We start from the raw sequence: 24944 nt of genomic DNA, 5'->3' as shown, positions 1-24944 counted from the left end.
GACGTTCAACAGCAGTATATAGCGCTGCAGGTTAAAACACAGCCGCAGCGCCTATTCACGCTGTATATACGTATATTGCGGTGGCCCTCGCGCATATTTGCCGAGCGCGCCACAAAGCTCGGTTCTTCGCTCTTCCGCGACAAAGCTGTTTAGCGGCCCCGCGGAGAAAGACCAAGAGAGGAGTGCAGGGTATCTCCGCGCCGATGTTTGCCGCGAGTGTAAACGCGCCGACACTTCTTTCTCTCACTCTCTTGGTGTATGTACCCATACTTGTAATTAATGCGGCCTGTGTCTCTTTGGGACGACCGGAGCTTGATGAATTTCCGCGAAGCTTCTTTCCACGTTGACTGCTGGCGCTACAGCCAGTAGATTGATGGGGACGAATGCGAAGTTGGGCGATGAAATTTACTCGCGGCGCGGCGACGGCTTTTCATGATGCCGCGATGAGAGTAGAGGGATTATTTGGAGTGGCTTTGATAGAGAAGTTCGTGCCTTTGCATATTATATGCGCTTTATGCGCCGAATTTCGGTAGAGGCATTGATTAACTCTTTGATTATAATCATATAAGCTCCCGGAGCATAATATAACGTTTAATTAATGTCTGGCGCAGTATTGATCTGTACTACTGGCGAGTGGCTGTGCTATACGCCGGTAGCGCTGTAGCGACGATTATAATTAATAACTGCCCTCATGCGCATAGTTAATCACTGGTACGTAGTGAAGGACCTTTGTAAATTTGACAATAACAAGTACATGCACTGCACAATAGCATAAGACACGTGCGAACCTCGGCTCTCTCTGTGGAGACACAATCACTAGGTGCGACAGACGACGGCTTTTCTTCTTCCTTTTTCGTACAACGCAATCCAGCCATCTTTTTATCCCGCATTTGCAGCCCGCTTGCGGCGCGCGCCCCTTTAATTAGCGGGCATTTGCCGATCGCCTTCGCCTGCAATTACACGCTGCCGCGCGCTATCGAGCTTTCGCTTGATTGTTAATCACGCGCTTTTATCATTATTTTTATACGAGATAAGATGGTTTCTAATGATGGTTAAATTCTGGGTTCTGGGTCAAGTTTATTCCGCGAAAAAAAATCTGCATAAAAATTGTTTGCCAGTGCGCGGCTTTTCTCTTTGAAAAACCGGGCGCTGTCGAAGCAGTACATTTCGCTGTTAAATTCCTCTCAACGCAGAGCGTATTTTAGCGCTCGCGGCGAGTAATTGTACACAGTCCCCGAAATTAACAGCACGCGCGTCCGAGCGGCTAGTGTAAATTTTCGCTCATTTAAAGTCCGAAACAAAAGAACCTCGTTACATCGAAAAACCACGCGACCACTCGACTCGCTCGTGTATACATCGGGCATCAGCGAGCGCGGAAAGAGAGCCCAGCGCGATAACGCTCCCGGGACTGCAAAGGCTTCTAGAAAAAAATAAATGAATAACTCGCGGCTTTAAATTCATGAGAGAAGAAGGGAGCAACAAATGGAATTGTCCTCGGTCTCCGGCAAGACGCGCTTGTTAGCGCGCGCGCTTTCAATAACAATTATACGAACGCTGCGGGGATATTCACAGCATGGAAAGTGTCGCGCTCGCGATCTCGTCGATGTTGCGCCCGGTTATTAGCGCGAAATCGTCGCTGACAAATCGGCCGTTAACACGTGAGCAGGTGACTGGGCGCACATGCGACGACGATGATCGCGAGCGACAAATTCGAGCCGATGCCCGGATTTGCGAGTAAGAGGGTCGCGCCGTTTGATTTATGGCAGAGATTAGCACTGCTCGGTTATTAGGAAGTAAGCTGTTGCTTGGGAGGCATGTATTACATACTGCTTTCGGGACTTTGAGAGCCCGAGCGCCGCTGTTTTATGAATATGCGCTGCGATTGTCGGTCTTTGTGTGGGAAAAGAGAAAATTACGCGAACGATTAGCCGATGGATAACGCGATAGCGACGCGTGCTTGCGGTCGTAATGATCGGATTTTACGGTTATTGACATTGTTCTGCTTTCAGCCCACTTTTCGATCAGCAGGCCTGCATACTTATTTCAGGATGAATATTCATCGAGTGCAAAGATTGGAAATCAATAGGTTTCGAAATAACCGTGCGCATTTTTTCGATGTCATGCAAAACGCGTGTGTGTACTTTGAGTGAAATTCTCCGGGGGATAGAATTATTTGGCGCACTATAGGAGCTAGTAGGAGATAAAATTATATTATTGATATGAAATTTTTCAGAAGTTTTTCCAACGCAGCTGCAATTTAATCTTTACTGCTTGTGTATATGCGGCACGAAATCGTAGGGCGAAAAGACCGAGCCATTTTTTTTCAAAAGCTATTCCAATTTAGAAAAAGAGTTATGACAGTTTAAAAACTTCTGCAGTTCGCAGCCGCTCGAAAAAAAGAAGGATAAAAAAAAGTACACTCGGTTGAACTTGCCAGAATTATAGTTTTAGGCGAAGGCAATGTATCTTCGCCGCGATTCATGCAGTTGTAAAGTCTAAAATATCGTACCTGCGAGCAATTTGTAACGGCGAACATTACAATCGGTTCTATCCTCGGGCCACAAATATTGCTTTTTGTAATTTCCACTACTACTATACCACGAGCGTAAGCAGAGATAATCCCTGTTGCGAAACTCGTTTCGGAATTCACGCGCGTTCATCATACGTATAATGTATGTAACTCGCGCGCGGGCGCGTAAATGATCCATCCGTTAAAATTTCAAGAAGCGGTTATTGTTTGGCATAAAACTGGGCGCGTTTTCGCACTCGGCCGTTTATCTTCTCTAACGAGCCGTAAATTTAATCATGGCTCTGCGCGTTTGTGTTTCAGGTGAGCAGCGCAGACCTCGTCAATAAACCAAATGCATCGGCAGAGTTAATTTGCGCGAGTACTTTGGAAACAATTACGCGGTGTTCAGAAATTCATTAGCACTCAATGAAGCCTGCATATTCCCGACTGAATATTTCAAACTAAACACGTAGATCGCGCGCGGATCTGTCAAAAAGTCAATAGAACGGCACTTTTCGATAAATTCTTCGCCTGCGAATTGAATTACAGCCTCGACGTAACGTGAGCGGATACGCGCGTGTGCCGATATCCGAGCAAAGCGTCATTTTGCTCTGCCGCATCTCGCTGCTCGGTTCATTTTCATAACTAATACCGTTATCGCTCTCGCAATGCGAGCTATAGTTTCCAGCGAATATCGATCGCTTTGTCGTGATAATCAGCGGCCGCGGTTCTCTCTCGCGAGATTCATTTAGCATTTTGCGTTTAAACGCGTGTGTACGGACTCTCGCGGCTGAATTTCCTGGGGCCGACTAGGAAAAGTGCGTTTGGTATCCATATTTGATGATATCAGCGGAGAAATCGATGCTTTCGATGCTGCGTTTGATGACGCGCGCGCGGATTGATCGGAATACAGGCGGCGAAAAATAATTGACCGCGACGAGCGAATCGACTGACAAATCGAGTAAATTGCTAGCTTGCGTCAAACTCGCGAGAATGATCGATTGAATTTGTTATGGTAATGCCAGTTTGGGACGCGAAAAGTTCACGGGCATGCGAGCTATAGCAAAGAACAAATAAATAAATTAAAGGAGATTACATTAAGGTTAAAAAATAAACTGTGAAATCATTGTTGATCAGATATTATGACTTTATTGAAATCTCCTAACGATCAGGTCCTTGTATGACCTTCTCTCACAAGTTGTCGCCGAGAACTGACGCTCTACTCATTAAACGCCGCCGAAAACTCGGGCCCGCTAAAACAAAGACGCTTTCCCGAGGACTACCGAAGGGACTCGAAGCAGTCCGCGCGCTCCTCTATATCTATAGCTATACACACGCAGTCATGTGCCCGCGCGAACGCCTCTCGCCACTCGACTCTCTGGCCTGGTAGTCACAGATCGGCCCTTTAGCCTCTCCGCACTGGAAGTGACCTTCAAAATCCGTGGAGTAAACTCCCTACTGAGATCGTGGCAGGCTAGGAATGATTATAAAATCACTCCTAACCGTATAGGCCTGAAGCCACGAATCGCCTTGTCGATTCGCGCATATGAGAGCCAAATGACGGAGAAACGTTCGCTAAAACTACTAATAGGTAGAATATATTATTGATAAAGAATAAATACGTCGCACATGCTTTTATCCCTAGCAGCCCTCGGTTACGTCCGGAACAGAAACAAACATTTAAAATTACAAAATGATGGATCTCGTTGCAGGCGATGCAAAGCCGTCTGCTGAATAGAAAGTACAAAATTGAAAAATCCCAGAAAAGAAGATCCTTTCGATGAAAGTGGTACAAGTCAAAGAATTGCACTACGGGGAATCCGAAGAGCAGGACGTTACCATACCTTTGATATCCTACGAAATTATTCATGTACGTATGAATAATTTTCCATCGTACGCGTACAGCATCGCTTTGATTCCACAAATTTCATCTCCGAAACTTATGCATCTCAATTTCTCTGTTGCGCCTTGGCGCGAAATTGTTTCCTCACCCTCTCTCTCTCTCTCTCTCTCTCTCTCTCTCTCTCTCTCTCTCTCTCTCTCTCTCGATGCTGCATTATCGGCTAAAACATATTATATAGCGCTGTATACGTATGCGCGACGAGAAGAAAGCGGAAAAAGAGATACAATGAAAGCCACGACTCGTCATATCTCTCTCACTCGAGAGTCGTCGCATTCCAAGTACGCGAGAGAGCAGAGCCATTGTGCGTCGCCAAGCCGGACTATATATACGACCGCGGAAGCCAGCCCGAGGGCTATATTGATTCTCGTCGGGTATATATCGGACGGGAATGGAGTGACCGAACGAGGTGCCGGTTATATTGGACGTTGCTGCAGCCGGCGGCGGCTCCACACTATGCCAGCTCGCCGCAGACTCTAATTGCGCGCGCCCTATCATTCCGAAGTCGGCTGGCAAGCGATACATAGTTCCTGCGGAGTCGCTTTCATTCCGAGGAAACAAATGTAGCGGACATTCGGCTGATCATCAGGCCGGACTCGCGAGTACTCCGTCTTAAGGCAGCGATGAAGCGGACCTGCGTGCGTACACTCCGCCGGGATGTGCGTGATCATCGTCGTTTGTGATGGCAGTAGTAAGCGGTGATAGCTTCTTTCCATGGATGAGAGATGGGAGGATATTTTTCATACTCGATTATTGTTTTTGTGGTCATGCACGAGAGAATGCGAGATTTGCATTTACTCTCGTCGAATCGGATGGAATATTGATATACGTTGAATGTCGGTCACTCGCCAGCTCTGTCGTATTCGTGATTTGTGATTTTCATTATTAAAATATTTTTTTTATTCCATGTTACACGCTGTGCTTATTCTATTTTAACCCGCAAAATTTTTGAATAATTTCGAACGCATTTTTATATTTCACCACCATTTCGACGCAAGTTGCGTGTGTTATCGTTATTATTACATTATACATCGTTTTAATAATAAAGCCTTAAAAGCTGAGTAATAGCATAATTTAGAACGCGAACGAAGAAAATAACGACCGCTTTGATATTCAAAGTCCACAATCCTGACATCGTGATTAAGGACGCGTATGAGTATAGCGCTACAGCTGACCCAAAACGACATCCTCTACTTAGGCGACCTGAAATGATTAACTAGCGTGACACGCAGTCTGCGTGTAAAGCCAAACACCCCCGCGCAGCAGCAGCAGCTGACTCCTCGATTCATACGCTTCGAATTATAATCTTCCTCGCAACGTCCCGCGCATATAATGCAATGATAATATAGGTACAGGTATCATATCCGCGGTCGAACGGTATACCCAGCGAGGAGAAAAAAATCTATCATCCCGGGCAATCTGCAGCGCAGGAGCTTTGGAAAATCCAAATCCGAGCGCACACGTTGTGGGTATTACCCAATGAATTAATTCCGCAATAATGTATAACACGGCAGCGTGCGGCCCCTTGTATGCACGCGAGGAGGCGTAAACGCCGGCAGTCACGCACGCGTCAGATGTACATATGTATACGTATATAGTGCCGACGCGTCGCTTTGTTAAAGGGATCCAATTACGCGCCGGCAGCGGAGCGATGTAATGACGGACGACACGCGCGCGCGCGGCAATTTTTCTCAGCGCCAAACGGGCCGCGTATAACTCGTGCAGAGGCAAATATGATCAATCACGATTAGCGCGAGAGCTGTAGAGCGATACTTATACCGTACTCCTGCACGCGTCATCTGCGTTTATTCGAGTGTGCAACTGCGCGTGTGCACACGAATGTGTGTCGTTTGTACGAAGCCGGGAGATCGAGCCGAGTATTTAAGCGCGTTCATTTTTGCAAACGAGCGCGAGAGGGAGGGAAAAGCTCCGGGGAGGCGATAAGCGCTCGGGAGTTTAACGAGCTTCGGCCTCATCCGTCTCTTTCTGCTGAGCTTCGCAGACTTTTTCGATGACCCTGTGCTTCATCTGTTTTTCGAGAATCGAAAGCGTTGCGTGGGATGTAGCAAAAATACGGCTGAACTCGTTATTGAACGTATGTAGCTTGATTACTTTCGCTGAATGTGCACTTATTAGCGGAAAACGTTATCATTGCTGAGCGATGCGAGTTATGAGTTATTGAGTCGCTATTAAATATTAAGCGAAATCTTTGCTGACAGAACGATCGGTTTTGCATGGCGAGCTTTTAAATTAATCTTGATTGGGAGTGAACAACGGGTATAAATAATCGATTCGGCCCAGTGAGCTCGCACTGGTGTATAACATGATAATCAAGATCGAAAATTTGTTCCGCAGACAGAGCAAACAGCGTTATAGATAATTTAATGGCCATAGCCCATTCAGTTAATTATACGTTATACGTACTGATGTTTAGAACGGTGAAATATGGCTATTTTGAAACTGGAGTTAATTTTTATAATTGATAAGCGGTCTTATAGAGAGTATGTAACGAATTTAATAATTCAGCATACGCGTGATTGATTCGTAAATTTGCTTTTATGATAAAATTAAGAAATAAATTAATAATGACTTTATCTACATCATGCTACGCTACTTTTCTCTTATCTCTTCTACTAATAAGTTTTTATTTCAGTGCAACCTATTTAAAAAAAAAATGATTCCAGGATGAAGGGAAGAAATACAGACAAGCGTGACATCCATCCAGCACTGCTCTCTTTGCCATTACGCACTCCTACCTCCTGACCAAGCGTCCATCCATCCCGAAATATCCAGTCAGTTACACACTTTGAAACAACAGCGGCGTGGCCCTATATCAACCTATGTAAATCGCGTGGCCGCGCCATGCACACCGGTCTGCTGTGCACAAGAGCCGCCGCGCCGCGGGAAAGAAAGGAGGGACGGAGAGATAAATGGAGGCGAGCGAATATTGTTCGCGGCGCTGGCGGGGCCAGTCATAATTCCGCGCAAGCTCGATTATATTTCTCCGAATAAGAGCGAGAGCGAGAGACCTAAATCCGACCTGCACCGACGCGGACGTTATACCTATCTCTCGGCGATGATCGATTACCCTGACCAGTTCGCCTGTTTGGAGGAGAGCGAGAGGGACAGAGAGAGCTCGCGCGAGTGTCCACAGAGGCGGACTCTATAATTAATTACAAATTTCAAGTGATATATAGGGCCCATACTGACGCGAAGCTCGCGGCATAAATTATTTTTGATTTAGGATTCGCGAGCGATCGCGCAAGCCGCAGAATCAACTCTGGCCTATCTCTCCGCTCTAACCCAGGGCTCTCCATTAAAGTCAATAGGGGCCGCCGCGCGCGAGTGTTCGCTTTGTTGCAGCATTAACTGTATATAACGCTTATGCGCTTCTTTGATCCCCGGTGCTTTTCCGCGAGTCGAGCTTAAGTTTGCGCTCTGAGTATAGATGATCGTGATAATGACGATAATGAGAGATGAGAGTGGATTCCTTTTGACTAACGAACGTCTGAATATAAACTGATTCTAATTCCATCAGAGTTATTCAGTAATTTCGGCTGATCGATATCGTCTGTTGCATTGATTTTCTGTCGTAATCTAATTACGAATACATCTATTTAACGCATCAAATTTCATTTGTCTGGATTCCTCTTTCGACTTGGCTGCTTGTTCTAATTTTATGTCTTCACTGTCAGTGAGCTCACGAATCAATAGAGTAGAGTAGTTGTATATGCAGAACGGTATTTTCGTTGAATTGACAATCGAATGATTTTAGGACATCAGATTGTTTAATGGGATTGTTATTACTCCGAGAGTATTCTCGCGTAATTTGCGAAGAAAGGATAAATAATTAAAACACAAATAAACTCAGTAAAATAAGAACTATATTCAAATAAAAAATAGCGAAGCGCACTGCTCGGAGTTCAGCTCTCGACTCACCCGCCGTAGCCGCCCTCGCAGACGATCGACGCTCGACCCCGCCGCTAGTCGCCGATCGTTTTACAGTCGCTGGGAAATCCCAAATTTCCCTTCTTCAATGCTCATCCACACAAAAACTACAAAACAAAGCCGCTCAACGCACTCGTTGTCGAAGCTGTCCCCGCCGCCCGCGCTAATCCGATCCGCCATAAAACCCGAGCCTAACGTCCGCGCCGCACAGCTCGGCTCAACAGCGCGGGCCCACGCTGGAGCCGATGTTATGCTGGCCAGATGTACGTACTCGAGATTCGGATTCGAGCCTACGTACTTTTTTTTCGAGGAAAAGCCATAAAACTCGAACCCGAAAACAGCGCGGTCTCACGTGCGCGGTACAACTCGACCTTTGTCCTGCACACTCTCCGCAACCGAAAAAATATACATAAATCGCGCGCTTGCCGTTTCCACATTTGTCCAGACCGAAGTCTGTGACGCAGGAAAAACTCAACGTATTGTTTCACGAGGAGAAAACCTGCGCCGAGATCAGCAATTACAAATTATATTACTACTATCCGCGAACACTGTCAACCAAATATAACCCCACGAAATTTAAAATGCTTCCTTCGTACGTTAGCTGTCCCCGAAATACAAGCGAGCCACTTCTCGAAGCAGGCTACCCTTCCAGACGACGCATCTCCCTAGGGCAAACTGGCCACAGAGAAACGCTCCCAAGTTTTCATCTGTTCCGGGCCTCACCAATTAATCAGCCGTAACCTGCTGGGGGTGAGGAAAGCGGCCCCGATCGATCTCATTTAATCGTCGTGCACGCAGCCTACGCTGCCGGTTTCCAAAACCGTAGCGCTGAGATGCTCGCCTTTAGAAGTTTGTATTTCAGCTAACCTACGTCGGTAACAGGGATATAATGCATCGCATTGATTAATTCTATGAAACAACGCGAAACATTATAGTGTAAATGTAAAATATTAAATTTTCCATTCCAACAATGAAATCGTATGAATTTTAATTTATATAAATTAATATCAAAATATTGCATGTTTCCGTTATAATTCAGATCACGTGCAATTATCCGGTTATATGCGAAAACAAAGCTTCGAGTTATAAAGAATCTCACCAAAAACCAGCCTCAAGGCCGCAAGCAGCAGAGTCTACTCTGAATAACGGCAAGCGGCTATACACGGTCCCGAAATTCATCGGCATCAGAATCGCCGCGAAACGAAGCCCGCCGAATTTTTCCGGAAAGGAAAATACCGAGAGCACGAAGTGATTCCGAGGAAAATAGAATTTGCAACGCGCGCTATTGAACTTTGGCGCCAAAAAGAGAACGAACGAGGGGCTGTGCGGGCGAGTAATCCCGATGCCGGCTTCGCTCCTCGCTTATATTCAGACTTTTTCTTCTGCTCGCTCGCGCGCGCTTCTATCTATATGTGCATAGACGCGTATACACGGATCCGACGCGAAAGAGCCGCTTTAGCCCGACCGGGATATAGAGAGCATTATTTTTGACGCGTATAGTAAACATGATGAACGACGCGCGATATATTCCAGGGGATTTGCGCGCGATAAACATTCCCGTGCGTAGATCCTTGTATGTGCGCGTAAAAAAAACAAGTCGGAGAGAGAAGAGGAGTGAACATCGCCTCTGGCACTGATTTTCTCTCCCGGAAATTGCCGCGTTCGCGCTCGAACGATAGTTGAAAATTAACGACGGCAGTTTTCACTCATGCTCGCGCGAAAATTCAGCGCCCGAGTCGAAGTCATGGGATAAATAAAAGACGCAGTAGTGCACAATGCTCGCGCACGCGCGCTAATAATAAATTAGTGCATTTCGCTGCAGCCCCGCACTCCTCGCGGCGAGCCAAAAGAACGAGCGAAGACGAATGCTCGAAAGGAAGAACAGAAGAGGGGGAGGGGAGAAGGGGGTAAGATTTAAGCCTGCCGGACCGACGCCTTTATTCCGAGATCGGCGATTTATCGCGTGCGGGAAACGAACCGCGAACGCACTACTAGCCGTGCGCTCCTTGTGCATCGCCCTGTGTGTGTGTGCGAGGCGAGAGCGAGAGAGAAAGAGGATAGCAGCAGACGGTCATATCTGAGTGGGTGGACCGGATTTATGGCTCGATCGCGAAGTTTAAGCGGGAGCCAGCCGCGTTGGATAGCTCGCAGCTCTCAAGCTTGCTCCGCGGTCTGCTAACCCTTGGCTTGGGCTCGAGAGCTGTGCTGGTGGGCGACGTGGCCTTGAGAGGAGATTTTGTGCGCGATGGAATTTTTCCGGGGATCCGATTGTGCTCGGTGCTAATGGCGTTCGACAGCACGGAGTCGCGGTGATGTTTTCGAATGGGGTCGCGGGCTTTTCTGGCCTTTGTCTTCTTGTATATTTGAAATGGATTTTAAGGGACCTTTGTTTTAGCAGATGTTTTCAACGGCAGCATTATATACTTATCTGTACGGTCGGCGATGCACTTTGGCCATTGTACTCGCACTGGTTTGATTGACTTTATTTCAGTTTACTCTTCTGTTTTCAAGTCGAGCAAGACGCTCACAAGATTATATGGAACCTGTTTCATATTTGCACACTTTGTCCATGGTTGGCAGAAGCAAAATCGATGCGCAAGAGATGAGTATATAAAGAGAGGATTAAGAGGATGTTAAGGAAGAGGGGAATAGATAGGTGGAGGTGGTCTACCTCGCTACGATTTTAACCATCCTGTGCCGAATTTCCCCAGGGATCCCGTGTGTATAATATGCTCTCGCCGGATAAAGTAAACTCGCTCGTACATACACACGGTATCTTTTTTGAAACGCTTTCAAAATCCTGCACGCTATGATGCATAAGATAAGCAGACGTCAAAGTGACCCGTGTTACGTCCTTTTGCAACTTTCGCGCATACGCATGTGGAAAGGGGGATATCAGTGGTGCGATATTAAAGGTTCAAACGATGACGTACACTTTCGAGAAAAAACACGTCTATTCACCGCGAAAAAATTGCTCTTTGAAGACTTCCTCTGACGGGCATGTAAAAACTTCCGCGAATACACTTTTATAACGAGACCTGCACACATTTTCCATTTCGGAAATAACGTCTCTTTTTTAATGAGTTGGATTTATCCTACTTTCGCAAGCGCTGGGAGGATTTCGGACGTGAAACCTGGTTTTGAAACACTGCTTTCAGAAAAAACTATGATTGTGAGCTGATGCACTAGTCAGATTATTACATGCTGATTTCATCGTGTAAAAGCACTGCTCTGCTCAATGCCAACACCCGTGTCATACGCTTCAAACCCTTCGCGAAAGCAAAAACAGTGGATATAAAAGCAGGCTTGAGCGATTGAGATACTTTTTGTCCGTCAGCTTACAGGGGAGGATCACCACCAGGCAGATAGCGACTGAAGGACTAATTTACCGGGGCTACAAGTGTAGCCTGTGTTTGCGTAATACAACTGCTGGGGGGCCGGTTGTAGTTATCCGCGGGACTCGCGCGTGTCGTACCTGACCATAAAGTGTGTGTCGCGCAGCTCGTTGGGCGGTCGTGTTCTGCGGGGGGCTTTATTGGCTATACTATCCTCCTGTGCAGTCGAAGCGCTGTATAAGCTATAGTATCTAGTGCAGCCCCGCAGCCTTGGATTAGCTAATATCTGCGCGCGATGTCGCCGGCTTTGTTTTCGCGGCTTGTAGCCCCGTGAATTTCCCGCGAATTCGAATTTGAATTTGTACCGATCGAGCGCGGGGTTACACGATGTTTTTGGCCGCTCGATGTATGTTGGGGCTGACGAGGATGCAGCCGGTTGCTGTTCGCGGCTTGCGGGTTACACCCTGTTGAGCGTTTGATAGATGATTTGAGTTTCGAGCTCTGCGGTGTAATGTCGGTGGCTATGCTTGCTAATATTGAATTCGCTTTAAAGCACTAGAGTATTGCTGCGGTGTTGAAGCGCAGATTTTTCACCTCGTGATTATTTGCTTAGAAAGATCCGCGTTCAAAGAGTCTTTTCATAGGAATATTCGGTGCAATATAACGTGTACGATTATACAGATTATTTGACAAATTCAAAGGAAGGGGTCATTACCGATAAATACGCAATCTCCTCGTTAGCGATGTTATATGAATGTGTGCTGCTGCTGCACATTCGCTTGGTCCGCTTAAAAGAGTTAACAGTTGTATAAGAGCAAACGAAGGAGGATTATTCTAACTATGCGATAAACGAAACACTTAGTGAGCGAAAATTGACGCCAATTCATACAGTTATCCAAATGTTTATGGTAACAAAATGAGAGGTTAGGTCGAATTAGGTTGATCGTCGTAGAGGAAAGATTTCGTTAACTTGTGCTATTTAATTGTGTAGCTTTCAAAATCTTTAAAATATGCTTCCGGGTCGATCCTCTGAAGGTAAGTCGTTCCAGCCGATATATAAGGCATGGGAATTACACGGGGTTGACCTACTTTGGGCGGAATCTGTAATTTTCGATGCCCAGCAGCTTTAAAATTTTAAAAGTTTTAAAATTAGTCCGTTTATATATTGAATCGCTGGACATTTGCGATGTTGATGAGTCCTGCATGCTCACGACAAGCTGATAAAACCGAATGAAACGTTATTAAGATTCTGATTCAATAAGCCCTTTCATTATACAATGACATCTATATAACTACAATAGCAATTTGAATAATAAACTGACGCGAATTTGTATCGCCATCTTTAAATATTTAATGCAATTCTTTCAACATAAAAAGTACGCGATTGATTTCAAGTCTGTTTATACTTAGTCGACCTTTGCCGAAAGGGTTTGTGGTAATTCGATACTAACGCCGGGGGTATAACTCCGTATACACATAAGTATACATCTGGTGAACCGGATAATCAAGAGGCTAATTTGATCAACTCGAGCAAGTAAACGATCCCGCAGTCAGTGTATAACAACTGCGGCAAGCGATGCATAGCTTATCGCAGAGAGTATATAACAATGGTTCGAGCATACGTACGTTTGAGACGCTTTTATACATGCGTTCCTTGGTTTCGATTATTCCGCTAATAATTGCGCAGCGTTTGTGGTTCAACGAGCCTTTGATAGGCCAATTGCGACGCTATCCGTTTGTAATGTTTGAGCCGCAATCTAGACTCCTACAGATAATAGGATTCGAATATATCGTTTCTGGATTACTCGTATACCTATAGCTCAATTACCAACATCGATTAAGTGCACAACATCTGCGCGCATGATTTCAACCACCAGCTCCACCAGTCGGAACTGCCCCAACAATTTTCGATCTCCAGCAAATATTAGATCAAGGGCTTATAGATAGAGCTGTACAGCTGGAATATCGGGTATCCGCGCTGGTGGAAAAAAGGGCTCCGGAACATAACGCGCCCGCGAAGTGAACGCGATCCGGCAAAAAGTATTTGCTTTGAGCACAGTCTGCTGTATACGTACATACTGGCTCAACCGACGCGATGCTACGCGCAGCAGCAGGTCTATATCGGCGGCAATTCTTGGAAAAAATGTCGCTTTTCTGCCAGCGGCCGTATATAGTAGACGCGCGTATGTCTATATAGATACGTTCGAACGGGACGTTTTGTCGGGATTAACGAGCGTCGAAGGCCCCTTGTTCATCCTGACAAAAGATGGGGCTCTGGTTCTCGTTTTCTCCTGGCCTTTGTCGCTCTACTGGCGCGCTGCTGTTCCTAGCTCTTGCTCTATCTGCCTTGTTTATTTCCGTGACCTATAGCGCGCGGAGTCAGCTACCGCTTCCCTTTTCCACTGGCTTTTTCTGCGCTCCTTTATACATATATATACATTTACTGGCACACGCTCTTTTTTGCAGCGCCGCGTAGACATCTGGCTTTAATGTAACTTCCTTTGTCTCTTCTTGCTTCATTCCCTTTACTTTGACGAGAGAGCTTTCGAGTGTGCGTTGTCATGGTTGATAAATCATCCGCTGATTCCGTCAGTCAGCGTTATAGTTTGCTCGTATAGCTTTATTGATTGCTCGCTTTTCGTCGGACGGTAATTGACGATCTGGTCTCGTTTGAGTAAAAAAAAAACATCTTCACGATTTCGTTCTATTTTTCGCTTTTGCACGTAAGCCTTCGAAATTCCGGCGTCGGCTCGAAAACGCGAAAGCCGCTCCGAAATTCAGCCTACCCGCGACATGCAGCTGCGGAAGCCTGCATAATTAGTCGGGCTCGCGTGCGGTTTCACCTCGCGCTCGCGCGCTCGTTCGCCTCGATAGTTGGGCCACTCGTGGCATCAATTAGCTCCTTAAAATTCAATTTCCCCCTCCCCCCTTTGCGCGCGCCTATGTGCACGCACTACCGCACGAGGACCGCCAACTGCCGGTGTAATCGGCTACATTCCAGCGACTTGGTTCGCCTGAAGCGCTCCACACCCGCAGAATGTATACCCATACTGAGAGGCATGGCTACACATACACACTCGCGAATACGGTACAGGGCGGATACGAAATTCGTTCAGCGGGGCACTGCGCTCGACGCGATAAGTGGATCCTTGCGCGAGAAGGGGGGAGGTGGTGGGGGGAAGGGCGTTTACTGAAAATTTCGTCGGGCTGCAGGTCGTTTCGTTTTATTTCGTTCGGCTGCGACGACTTTCTCGAGGTGGTGCGCGGGCGCTCTCTCTCGCGCCAGTTTCTTTCGAAAGGAAAGTGGATGCATTTTTATTTAAAGTTTTGATGGCGCGCGAGCGAGCACCTCGGAGAAAGAGACGAGAGTCGAGAGCGAGCGCGCGATTCAATTGTGAAAGTGAAAAACTTCGACCTTGTTTCGCGCGGCTGCTTTGAAAGGCCTGACGACGTCTACTACTACTACTTCCACTACTGCTGCTGCCGCTGCTGCTGCTGTGCATTAGAAGGCGCTCTTTTTGTGATGCAAAGGAATGCTATTACCGACGCTGCGAGACTCCTCCTTCGGCCTCCTTTTTTCGCGCGCGCGCGCGGGAAAGCCGTGGAAGCCGTTTTAAAGCGCCGCGTCTTCTTTCTCCGAGTGAGAAGGCGCGAGGTGTAGTAGTCTCGAGCGTGCTGTGATCGATTTGTAAGTTTTCAAGGGAATCGCGGATGAATGCTGTGTAACGACTCGACGCGCGAGGGTCTTTTAATTGCGATCCGCGAGCGAAATCAAATATACTGTGATGATGATGATGACGTGTTTGGAGCGTCAGCTAATAGAACCTTGCATAATAGCTGCGCCGCGACGACTGATTGTTCAATTACTCGCAATAAAGGATTAGGTGTAGTGCGTAAACAAGAAACTTGCCGACAGTCTCGAGACTAACTTCATTTGCATTATGGCTGAATGGAACAAAACTACTGCGCTAATGCTAGAACTTTGCTCGGCACCGCTACAAACAAAGAAACAAGAAGCTTAGTCTCCAGCGATTATGACGCGAACTACTGTTTAATATTTCAAGCTGCAGCGGCACTGCAGTGGCCTCTTATAGAAATCTTAATTGAACAGCTCGACGGGGTTTGGTATACATTAGAAGTAAAGAGACTCCAACTAGTATTATTTAATAACGATATGATATCCTATACTTTTAGAATGTATAAAAGAGTTTGAAATACTTTAATCTTTTTAATTCGAGTCGAAAAAAAAGCGCATAGGCCATTCGAAGCTTAACGCCAAGCCAAACATCAAGCCAGTCTGGAAAATCCTCGGTAGAATTTTCCGCTCTTAAGTTTCCGGAACGATTACGCGAGCGGCCGTGTCCGATCGTTAGCGCTAATTTCCTCTTCCCCGCGGGTTAACCTGAAAAATCATGGCCGCGCGCTAGCACTGGCCAAAATGATTCTTTGCTGCAAAAAATCGATCTCTTTCGGTGCTCCTTTCCTGCCCGGCTTCGCGCAAGCTCGTGTCGTGCTCGGCTCTCGCCTGTCAATCTGCACTTGTCACGAGCTTAACGTCAGCAGGTAGCTGCGAAAGCGGATTCCCCATGTAATTGGAACCGATTGGATCGACGTTTGAACGACGTTTCAGCTCTGTCTTTCTCGCGGGAGGGAGCTCGTCTGTACCTTGCTTCCCTTTTTTCGCGCGCTTTTTCCCCTGCGTGCGCGTTTAGCTGCCGCCATCTCTCGATCCGCTTTTTTTTCGTGTCAGAGCGCAGTATAGGAGCAGCCGTGTTTTCGCCGGCCGTAACTGCCTCTTTTCACTTCTTAAACGCCGTTTGAATGTCCGCAGCGCTGATTCTCCGCGAGTTGTGATTTTTCGAAATCGCAGCTTTCACGTTCCTCTGCATATGAAAAGCTGTGTACACACTAGCTCGAATTGCACTTCAATCCTTCTGAAATATCGCGAACATGCGGCGCAGTTTTCCAAACGAGGGAATTCTAAGGATCGACAACAAATCAAAAAACGAAACTCGCCCTGACCGCAAACTCTGACACAGCATCGGGGCCGCTGAAATATTTGAGAGTCCTGCGCGCGAAAAAGCATCGGCAAAAAAGCTCGGCCGCAGAGATGCGCGCGTGCGCGTGGCGAACAGGGCAGAGAGAGGCAGCGAGAGATATAGATATAAAGCGCCGAACGCAGCTAGGGAAACACGTACGCGAACTGACGCAACTTGTTACCAAGAGTAGCACCTGCGGAAGACAAGCGAAATAATTCGAAACTTTTGCCGGCGGCGGAAGAGATAAACGGCGGGACGGCTGCAGCCCACGTTACAGGATAGCGTTTTCTCCTGTCTTTCGTCCGCTCGTATTTCCTCGTATAACCCAGCCGACCGACCCATATCCAGCCGGCCGCGGGCGCGTTGCGCTGGCTTACACATCTCTGGCTTTATCTACTTAAACCGTTGCTGAAAGACGCGGAGAGAAAATTCACCGCGAGAAAGAAGTTCCCGCTGGATTTTCCGAGCCCGAAAAAATCTTATTAATCATCCGCGTCCGAGGAAGAACGCTCGCTCGCGCTGCGAGAGTTATTAACCTCGATGGAGCCGGGGAGTTAATTTTTCGATTCGCCAGCAACGCTGTAATATCGTTCTTCGAACCATGTGAAGATGGATCGTCGTTTAATACGTACTAACGGTTATACTTTTTTTTTATTCCCTTTTTGGGTATAATAAGCAAGCAGCGAGGCTTAGCTCAATTTTCATAAAAGCAATCTTTTACCTCTCATTTCGCGAAGACTTTCAGCGCGCTTAACTCATCAAAACTTTGCGTCTATCGCGGCTGCGGCATCTCTCTCGAGCGAGCTTCAGCAGCAAAGTCTTCGTTAAGCAAATTTGTTTCGAACTCTTTTTTATATCTTTTTTATCCAGCCGTTGTTCGGCTTTTTACGGTCGCGCCTGAAAATTTACAGAAATAACAAGTTCCTCTCTGGACGCTACGTCGTTTCCGCATGTATAGTCAAACCTAATCACACTCGAGCCGTAGCCTGAGCAAGGATCGTAGCTGTTTGAATTGGAGCTGCTAGGCTGATCGGCTCTCTATCCGTGACTATACTTGCGCTTCCCATATATATTCCCTGATATATGTGCCGCCGCTGGATTTCTGACTACGGCGGAATGCAGATTGAATGCAATATTGGTTTTGTGTCCAGGGATTTTGAAAGTGAATATGTATCGACTTTTGAATTTTCCACGGTCTGAATGTATTCCGATATGGTTTAACGTTAGGCTCTGTTTAAGGAGAAGTTGTACTGCTAACTTGAAAAATGCTGCTATTCTCAGTGTAATTATTCATTGGCAAAACTCGATTCCCCTTTTTTAAAATAACTTTCTGTATTGATCCGATTAGTGGTATAATAATTGACACTTGACAGAACGCCGTAATTCTGTTAATTTCGCGTAATACGCGATACGATTCTCCGAAAATAAAAATCAAACAAAAGCTTGAGCAAAGCTAATCAACCAATAGGAGCGGTCCCTGTGATGTACATACTTATAATTTGTAGCAATTATACCGATTTCGATTAAATCGTTCAATCGCGCCTTGTGCTACTGCAGCGCAGCCGTAGCTTTGCAGGGCGAGCTTTTAAAAGCGACTTCATTAGTAGAAGTTAAAATCACACAGAAAGCTATTGCGTAAATTTTCGTAATCCCTTGTCAGAGCCTCGCTTTATTTAAGCCGTAACTTTTCCACTGCTGAACGATGTGGGCATAGGCGTACCGAGTTACAAAGAGACCTACCGTACAAACAGCCGTTACGAGTATATAAGGGTCGTACGAGCTTGGCCTTCGACATTTTGCAATTAGGCAAATGATATGGATTTGTCCCACATACAGTGGGCCGAGCGGATTTAACTCACTTTGAATCATTAACCGGACTCTGCTCGCCACCCTGTCAAACAGTTCAATAAATTCGGAGAGAGAGCCGCTGATTCCTGCTGGACTTCAAAGGCAATTCTAGCGGCTCTCCCTCTCCCTCTCTGTATGTACTCGGTTTCTCTTGGGCGCCGGATTGCTCTTCTATATACCTTCCTGTGCCTCTGTTCCTCGCGGCGTGTGCATGTGTGCAGAGGCTATAGTCTCTGTTCTACGTGACTCGTTCGCGGTGGGCGGCTGTGTGCATATTAGCGAATAAGTCCAGAGAGAACTATCGACGAGAATTGGAGTAGGATATAGTAGAAGAGGAAAGGCTTCTTTTATGATTATTCAATTGCTTCGTCGGTCGTTATTAATTCCGAATGTAATTCGAAGAAACGTAATGGCATATTCCAGTGATACGTACACCATGATAATAAAAATTCTAATATGTATAAAAAAAGATGAGCTTCAATGGAAATTAAAATTCCCATTATTTTTCAGTTGCAGGATAACGTTGCTCGTGCAAGAGGCGCTTTCAAGAACGGAAATGAGTTGAACACTGGATATGATGTTGAAGAGACTCACGGCCATGTTGGCCGTTCTTTTGATGCACTTTATCGGATTATCGAAAGCCATAATCTCCTCAGGTCAGTAATCGACTTTTAAGCCGTTTTGAAATTTTTATTTTTAACATTATCGATTATCTTATCGTTCGCAGCGTTGAAACGCTTTTTCACAATCCCTTTTTAATCGCAGATGGAAAACTATAACGAAGAAAGCGCTTATGTTTCTTGATTGCGAGAAACACGTTTTCTGAAACAGGCGCGTTTCTCACAGAAAAGTTCGCCGTTACTCAGTTAATCTTCATCGACGGAATTTTTTCAATCCGATCGGCCGCGCGCCGTTAGAGTGGCACTTGGCTTTATTAAAACTTTCATTATCACTTTCCACTGCCTCTGACTCGGTCATTCGGTTTACACTTCTCTTCCGATTCATAAAATTTTACCGTTCGACAAAGTTTTTCGCAATTTTAAAATCCGCGCGAACGCTTTTCTTCTACGACACACCCTCGCGCGAGGTGGAGTGAAATATGCCTCTTTTAGTTGAACTCGTTCACTCGGCTCAGCCGAATAAGTTGCGTAATTGCGAAACACACGCCAGGATCCGCTCGCTGCAATAGCTTCGCGATACTTTAATTCGCGTCGCGTTCAGCGGTGTGCTCGTCAGAGGGTCGGAGAGAGAGAGAGAGAGAGGAGAGAGAGAGAGAGAGAGAGAGAGAGAGTAGTAATTTTCGCCTAATTCGCAGCTGATCATCCGTCCGTACGGAGCACGGAGCGCGCACCAGTGAGACGCGGGTCTGAATTACCGGAGGCTGTCGGTGCAAATACACGCGTCGAGCTGTGGCCCCGTTTTCGTTGATAATGTTGAGAAATTCAGTCGCCGAGTACGCTTTCGGCGTGATTTCAACTAGGCGCTTTGTAACGTGCGATGCTTTTTCTGCCTCTGACGCACTCGATCACTTGTACGGGGCTTTTATCTTTTATCTCGTTAATACACTCGACTGTGTTTAATGTCACGCGATCTCGGCGTTGTACGCGATACAGTGCTGCACACTTGTTTGCTCGTCAAACATTGTCGTCGCATTTTTCAATCGGAGCTGCGCGCACATGCTTTTCGCTGTTCAAACGATCCTTCGAAACGTTTTTTATACTCAATTAGCTGCGAATACATCGTGTTAAAACTTTAAATAGTCGCGAAAGCGGTGCTCGCAAGACAAGCCCTGCTCGAAAAAATCTCCGAAATTCCAAATCTTTCAAAGTATATACCTGTAGGTCGTACCTTGCCTTATCTAAGTAATACTGGAGAGCAGCAGCAGACGCCTCTCTCTTCCGAAGAGAGAAGGAGAGGCGCATCGGTTCAGGCTGCCGCTTGCCGATAAGCGCCGGCAGCTGCAGCAACTCCGCTCGCTATACATGTATACAACTGATGCTCGACAGAAACGCATATAGACGGCGTATCTATATATATATATATATATATATATATATATATATATATATATGCAGTAGCTCGAAGCGTTTGCTTTTCCGATTCGAAATCGTCTTTCGGTGTTATGCTTGCGCTCGTCTCGGATTCGAGCTGTTCTCCAAGAGAGGCTTCATGTATATATCTATACGTTGACGCTCTGATCGGACTGGATGGAATTGCGAAGACGGGCGGACCATGATTTCGGCGCGGACGTTAAGACGTTACTCGAGAATGCAGGCGGTGCAGTGTAACTCGACGCGGCTTCGTTTTCGGATGCATAAAGCGCTCGATAGATTTTCCACCGGGGCGAGGATCGATAAGGAATTGTTTACGAGTGTAGGGAGGAACTTCGATACGCCTCCCTCGGCAGCTGCTGGCTTCGATCTCCCGCACACTGCGATAACATTCGAAGATGTTCACAATTTATTTCTCGAATACCCTGTAAGGTAAAATGCCCAATACATGGATAGATTTTGAGGAAATTTTAGAAGCTCATTTATTCCGCACGGATAAATTGCGAAGTATCAAAATCCTTTAACACCAACGTTTAGCCGACACAATTAACTTTCTTTTTAAAAAAACCGTTGTAATTAAACGTGTCCAACTACTGCCTTATGGAAATTGCGTTTTCGGTAAAGTTGGACAAAAAATTTCTTTTATGGGACTCGAGAGAAGTCTTTCAAATCATCCTTGACAATTGAGTTTCGTTCAAATGTTATCCAGATCATTAGTGTAGTATTAGTAATGATGTTTACAATGCTGATCCAGTTTAGTTTTTGAGGTTACGTTTTTTATTTTATCACAATAGCAAATATTCGAGTGTGCAAGTATAGGTCTAAATTTTCATTTTGTCCAAGTATTGGGCATTTTACCTTATACGCATCCGAAATTCATTAAAGCATCGGCTTGGATACACCATATCAATATACACACGGGGTTCGTATACAGCGAGCGAAATCTTCGTTTATGCGTGTTCGACTAGACGCGCTTATATATATATATATATATATATATATATATATATAGACGTGAGCAGGCGTGCGTTCAAGCGTGTGTATACACGCAGAGCCGCGTCTATATGTTCAACTGGGATTGATGATCGGATGGGAGTCGTCACCTACATGCGCCAGCTCCTGAGCCATATCCTCATTGCTTTCCCGTCCTATTGCCAACTGTCTCTCCGCCTGTAATAACGTATCGGGCTGCGTTTCCCGCGTAAATAATCCGCGGAAGAGTCTGTTTTCTCCGCGATGAACGAACGCCATTGACAGCTCTGTTTATAAGCCACTCGAACGCTGAAAAAAGTTTCTTCCCCCCTCGGCCCGTTTCCGCTGTTGACTCGACGAAAAAATCTGTCCCGTCACGGGGCAGAGAAAAAGAGGGGGAGAGATTGGCTTTCTGAAAATTCTGCTTGCATTGCAGGTGGCAAGCCATTTCCTGGACTGGAAAATCTGCCCAGGTCCTTTTGGCACGAGCTGAGCTCCCCTTTCACCGAGGTGAGTGATTTAAAGCGGCAATTTATTTTCTAAAACGCGCATCGAGAGTAGACGAGAGAGCGTAATGAAGTCGCCTGCGCCGCCACGTGCCCGCATGGATTTTCGGAAATCCGGCTAGCGTTGTACGCGGAAGCCCAGGGAAAATGCGATCGTGCTCGGGCTCGAGTGACGCGGGATTCGTGGAATAATTTCGCGGTTCGGATGAGCTGCTTGGTTACGGCATTATTGCCCCCGATATTAGCATCGAGCGGTCATCGCGCGTGGAGGCTCGGAGTCGACGAAAAACTGCACTTGCAACGTGTAAATACGGGCATTCATTTATTCCGTTTGAATTAACGGATCGGTTGACCGAAGAGCGTTATTCAAATAATATGCTGCGTAAACTCCACGCGTATTTCGGTAATTTGGCGCAGTGTACGCGCGATGACTTTTTTTTCAAATCACGCCATTCGCGTTCGCTGTGCGCGACAAGCTAATTAGCGCAGTCATGCTACCGGAGAACCGTGAAAACTTCGAAATAATTCGACGGAAAATTCGCTCGAACAACATGTTGCCCACAAACACCGCCGAGAAAGGCTCGTGTTTGCTCGCGAGCTTTAAGGAGGGGGCAAGAGGCTAGCAGGTTGCGCTACTATCGCGCTGAAAAGTGGCTCCTCTTGCAGGTCTATGAGGAGGAGAGCTACGCCACGGAAACTGGATCGACGCCCGAGCCGAGGCCTTTCTTCGAGGATCCCGACAGCAACATAACTGTGCAACTCGGGGCTCAGGTTTACCTTCACTGTCGAGTGCAAAACCTTCAGCAGCGTACGGTGAGTCTTCAGTACTGTATGTTCTATTTTGCTTTTTTTTTCTCAAGTGATTGTTGACCTTGGTTGTGTGCCGTTAAACAATGGCTGCTTTTAAATGAATTTGAGTGGCTCAGATTTATAAAATGCGGCCTAAAAAGGTCATTTGTCGTGAAAAGATTCGCGAACAATTCCCTCAAGATAGCGGATGCCTCACGTAAGCTTTTACTTTTATAGAAATTTTTTCTTTTTTGTCTACCCTCCATGATATATATATATATATATATATATATATATATATATATATATATATATATATATATATATGTATATATCCATTTTCATAACATGTCATTGTATTATATAATAACCGGGCTATAATTGTATGCTTAACAACAAACTGCCCTCCCAACAGGATGAAATATCCGTGGCGTCTGTGTAAACGGTTGCAAATAAAATATAATTTCTCGCATATAATTAAACTGTTCTGATCATTTGACGTTATACTTGGATTAACAGAACAAGTTTAATTAAAACAATCGACGCTGTAAGTAAATATACACACGCTCTGCTTATAATATAATTCTGCGAGAAATATAACAATGAATCAATATGATAAAATATCCATGATCCGTATATTACATTGTTGAAAATGACACGATTTCTTGGAACTTCAATTATTATTCTGCGCGTACTGAGAGAAGGACATGTTAGCGGTTAATGGATTTATTAATTGTTCGAAATTGGGAAAAATACGTTTTTATTTAACTGTTAATGCATCGGCAGTGCGCAGTTGATTTGTGCATTCTTTGTCCTTTGGATTTAAATGTTTATTAGACCTCGAGACTGCAAACGGCGTGATATAGGACTTCGAAAATCGTAAAATCACCAATTCGCGGATCTCTATGCAACGCGCTACTCCCCCCGTTGTGCTTGTAATTCAATTCTATTCCATATTCTGAAAATGATACGCAGGTTTATTCCATGGACTACATCATAGTTCAACTTTACGGTTCGTAGAATCCGCTCGAAACCCCGAAGCTCGATACTTTTTCGGAGTGCAATCAAACTTTTTCAAGCCGACCCCATCGATTCATCTTCCAGAGAATCGTTCCACATTTAACGGAACAAGTATCGGAAAGCTCTGGGTGAAGCGTTCGCTCGCCAGGCTGAATTCCCGCGACAAAAAGGGTTGCACCGTAATTAATAATACGTCGCCGAGCGGATGACTTTTTTATTTATATGTCTCGCAGTATGTGTGTGTGCGTGTGTGTATACGCCGATAAGAGAAAGAGAGAGAAGGAAGCGCAGTGACCCCTTTTCTGGGCTGCCGCGTCGACTGCTCTTTTGTCAGCGCCGAGGCGTGCAGCTTTGTTTTTCCTTCGATCTAAAAGCTTTTCTCGTGTACTACCGCCGCGCACTCGCCCGCCCGACAAAATTCTCCTTTCCCTCTCCCCGCATGTGCCGTGCGATCTTGGCTTTTTATTCTTTTCTCTTCCGAGCTCCTTCGTTGTCTGCCGTTTTACCGATGAAGTCGCTTCGCCACGAAATCGCTATATAAGCAACGCGTAGTCGTAAATAACCGAGCGCCAGAACGTTGGCTTCTTTTAATTCTACCTATCACTCGTTCGATGCACACTCGTATTTCGCTAAATGGTAATTGTCATTTTTTTCCGCGTTGCGAATATAGTATAGGGGATATGCCACTATCAATATTAAATGACGTAACTAATTATAAGATTGCGTAATCGCGCATTGTGTAATCAATCAATTGATCCTGCTTATTAGTTGCTTGATTGGCGTAATAAATTCAAGTATTTTCAATGATTATATTTCCGACAACCGGATTCGCATATGAAGTAGTGTGTAACGATGTTATATCATTCATTAATTGCTTTTTCAAACAGATATTTGATGAAGCTTTCGCGATAATAAACGAATAAATAGCAAAACTCTAGTTTTATTAGTAATACGCACTACTCTGGACATAGTTTTTCCAAACTCGTTTTTTCAAAACAACTGATCATACATTTTCGCCGATAACACA

General features: G+C 45.7%; 1 protein-coding gene across 1 annotated transcript in view; it reads left to right on the top strand.

Annotated features, from left to right (window-relative positions):
• Positions 1 to 24944, top strand: part of LOC100116904 (peroxidasin) — a 238883-nt gene that overhangs the window by 48682 nt on the left and 165257 nt on the right. The window contains exons 2-4 of the mRNA XM_031924211.2: positions 19090 to 19235; positions 22039 to 22112; positions 22775 to 22921. Of these exons, the coding sequence (XP_031780071.1) occupies positions 19154 to 19235; positions 22039 to 22112; positions 22775 to 22921 (303 nt within the window). The 5' untranslated portion in view covers positions 19090 to 19153. The remainder of the gene's footprint in view (positions 1 to 19089; positions 19236 to 22038; positions 22113 to 22774; positions 22922 to 24944) is intronic.

This window comes from Nasonia vitripennis, chromosome 2, assembly GCF_009193385.2.
Source record: "Nasonia vitripennis strain AsymCx chromosome 2, Nvit_psr_1.1, whole genome shotgun sequence".
NCBI lineage: Eukaryota > Metazoa > Arthropoda > Insecta > Hymenoptera > Pteromalidae > Nasonia > Nasonia vitripennis.
Note: the sequence above shows the minus strand (reverse complement) of the source record. Positions and strands in the feature narration are given on the sequence as shown.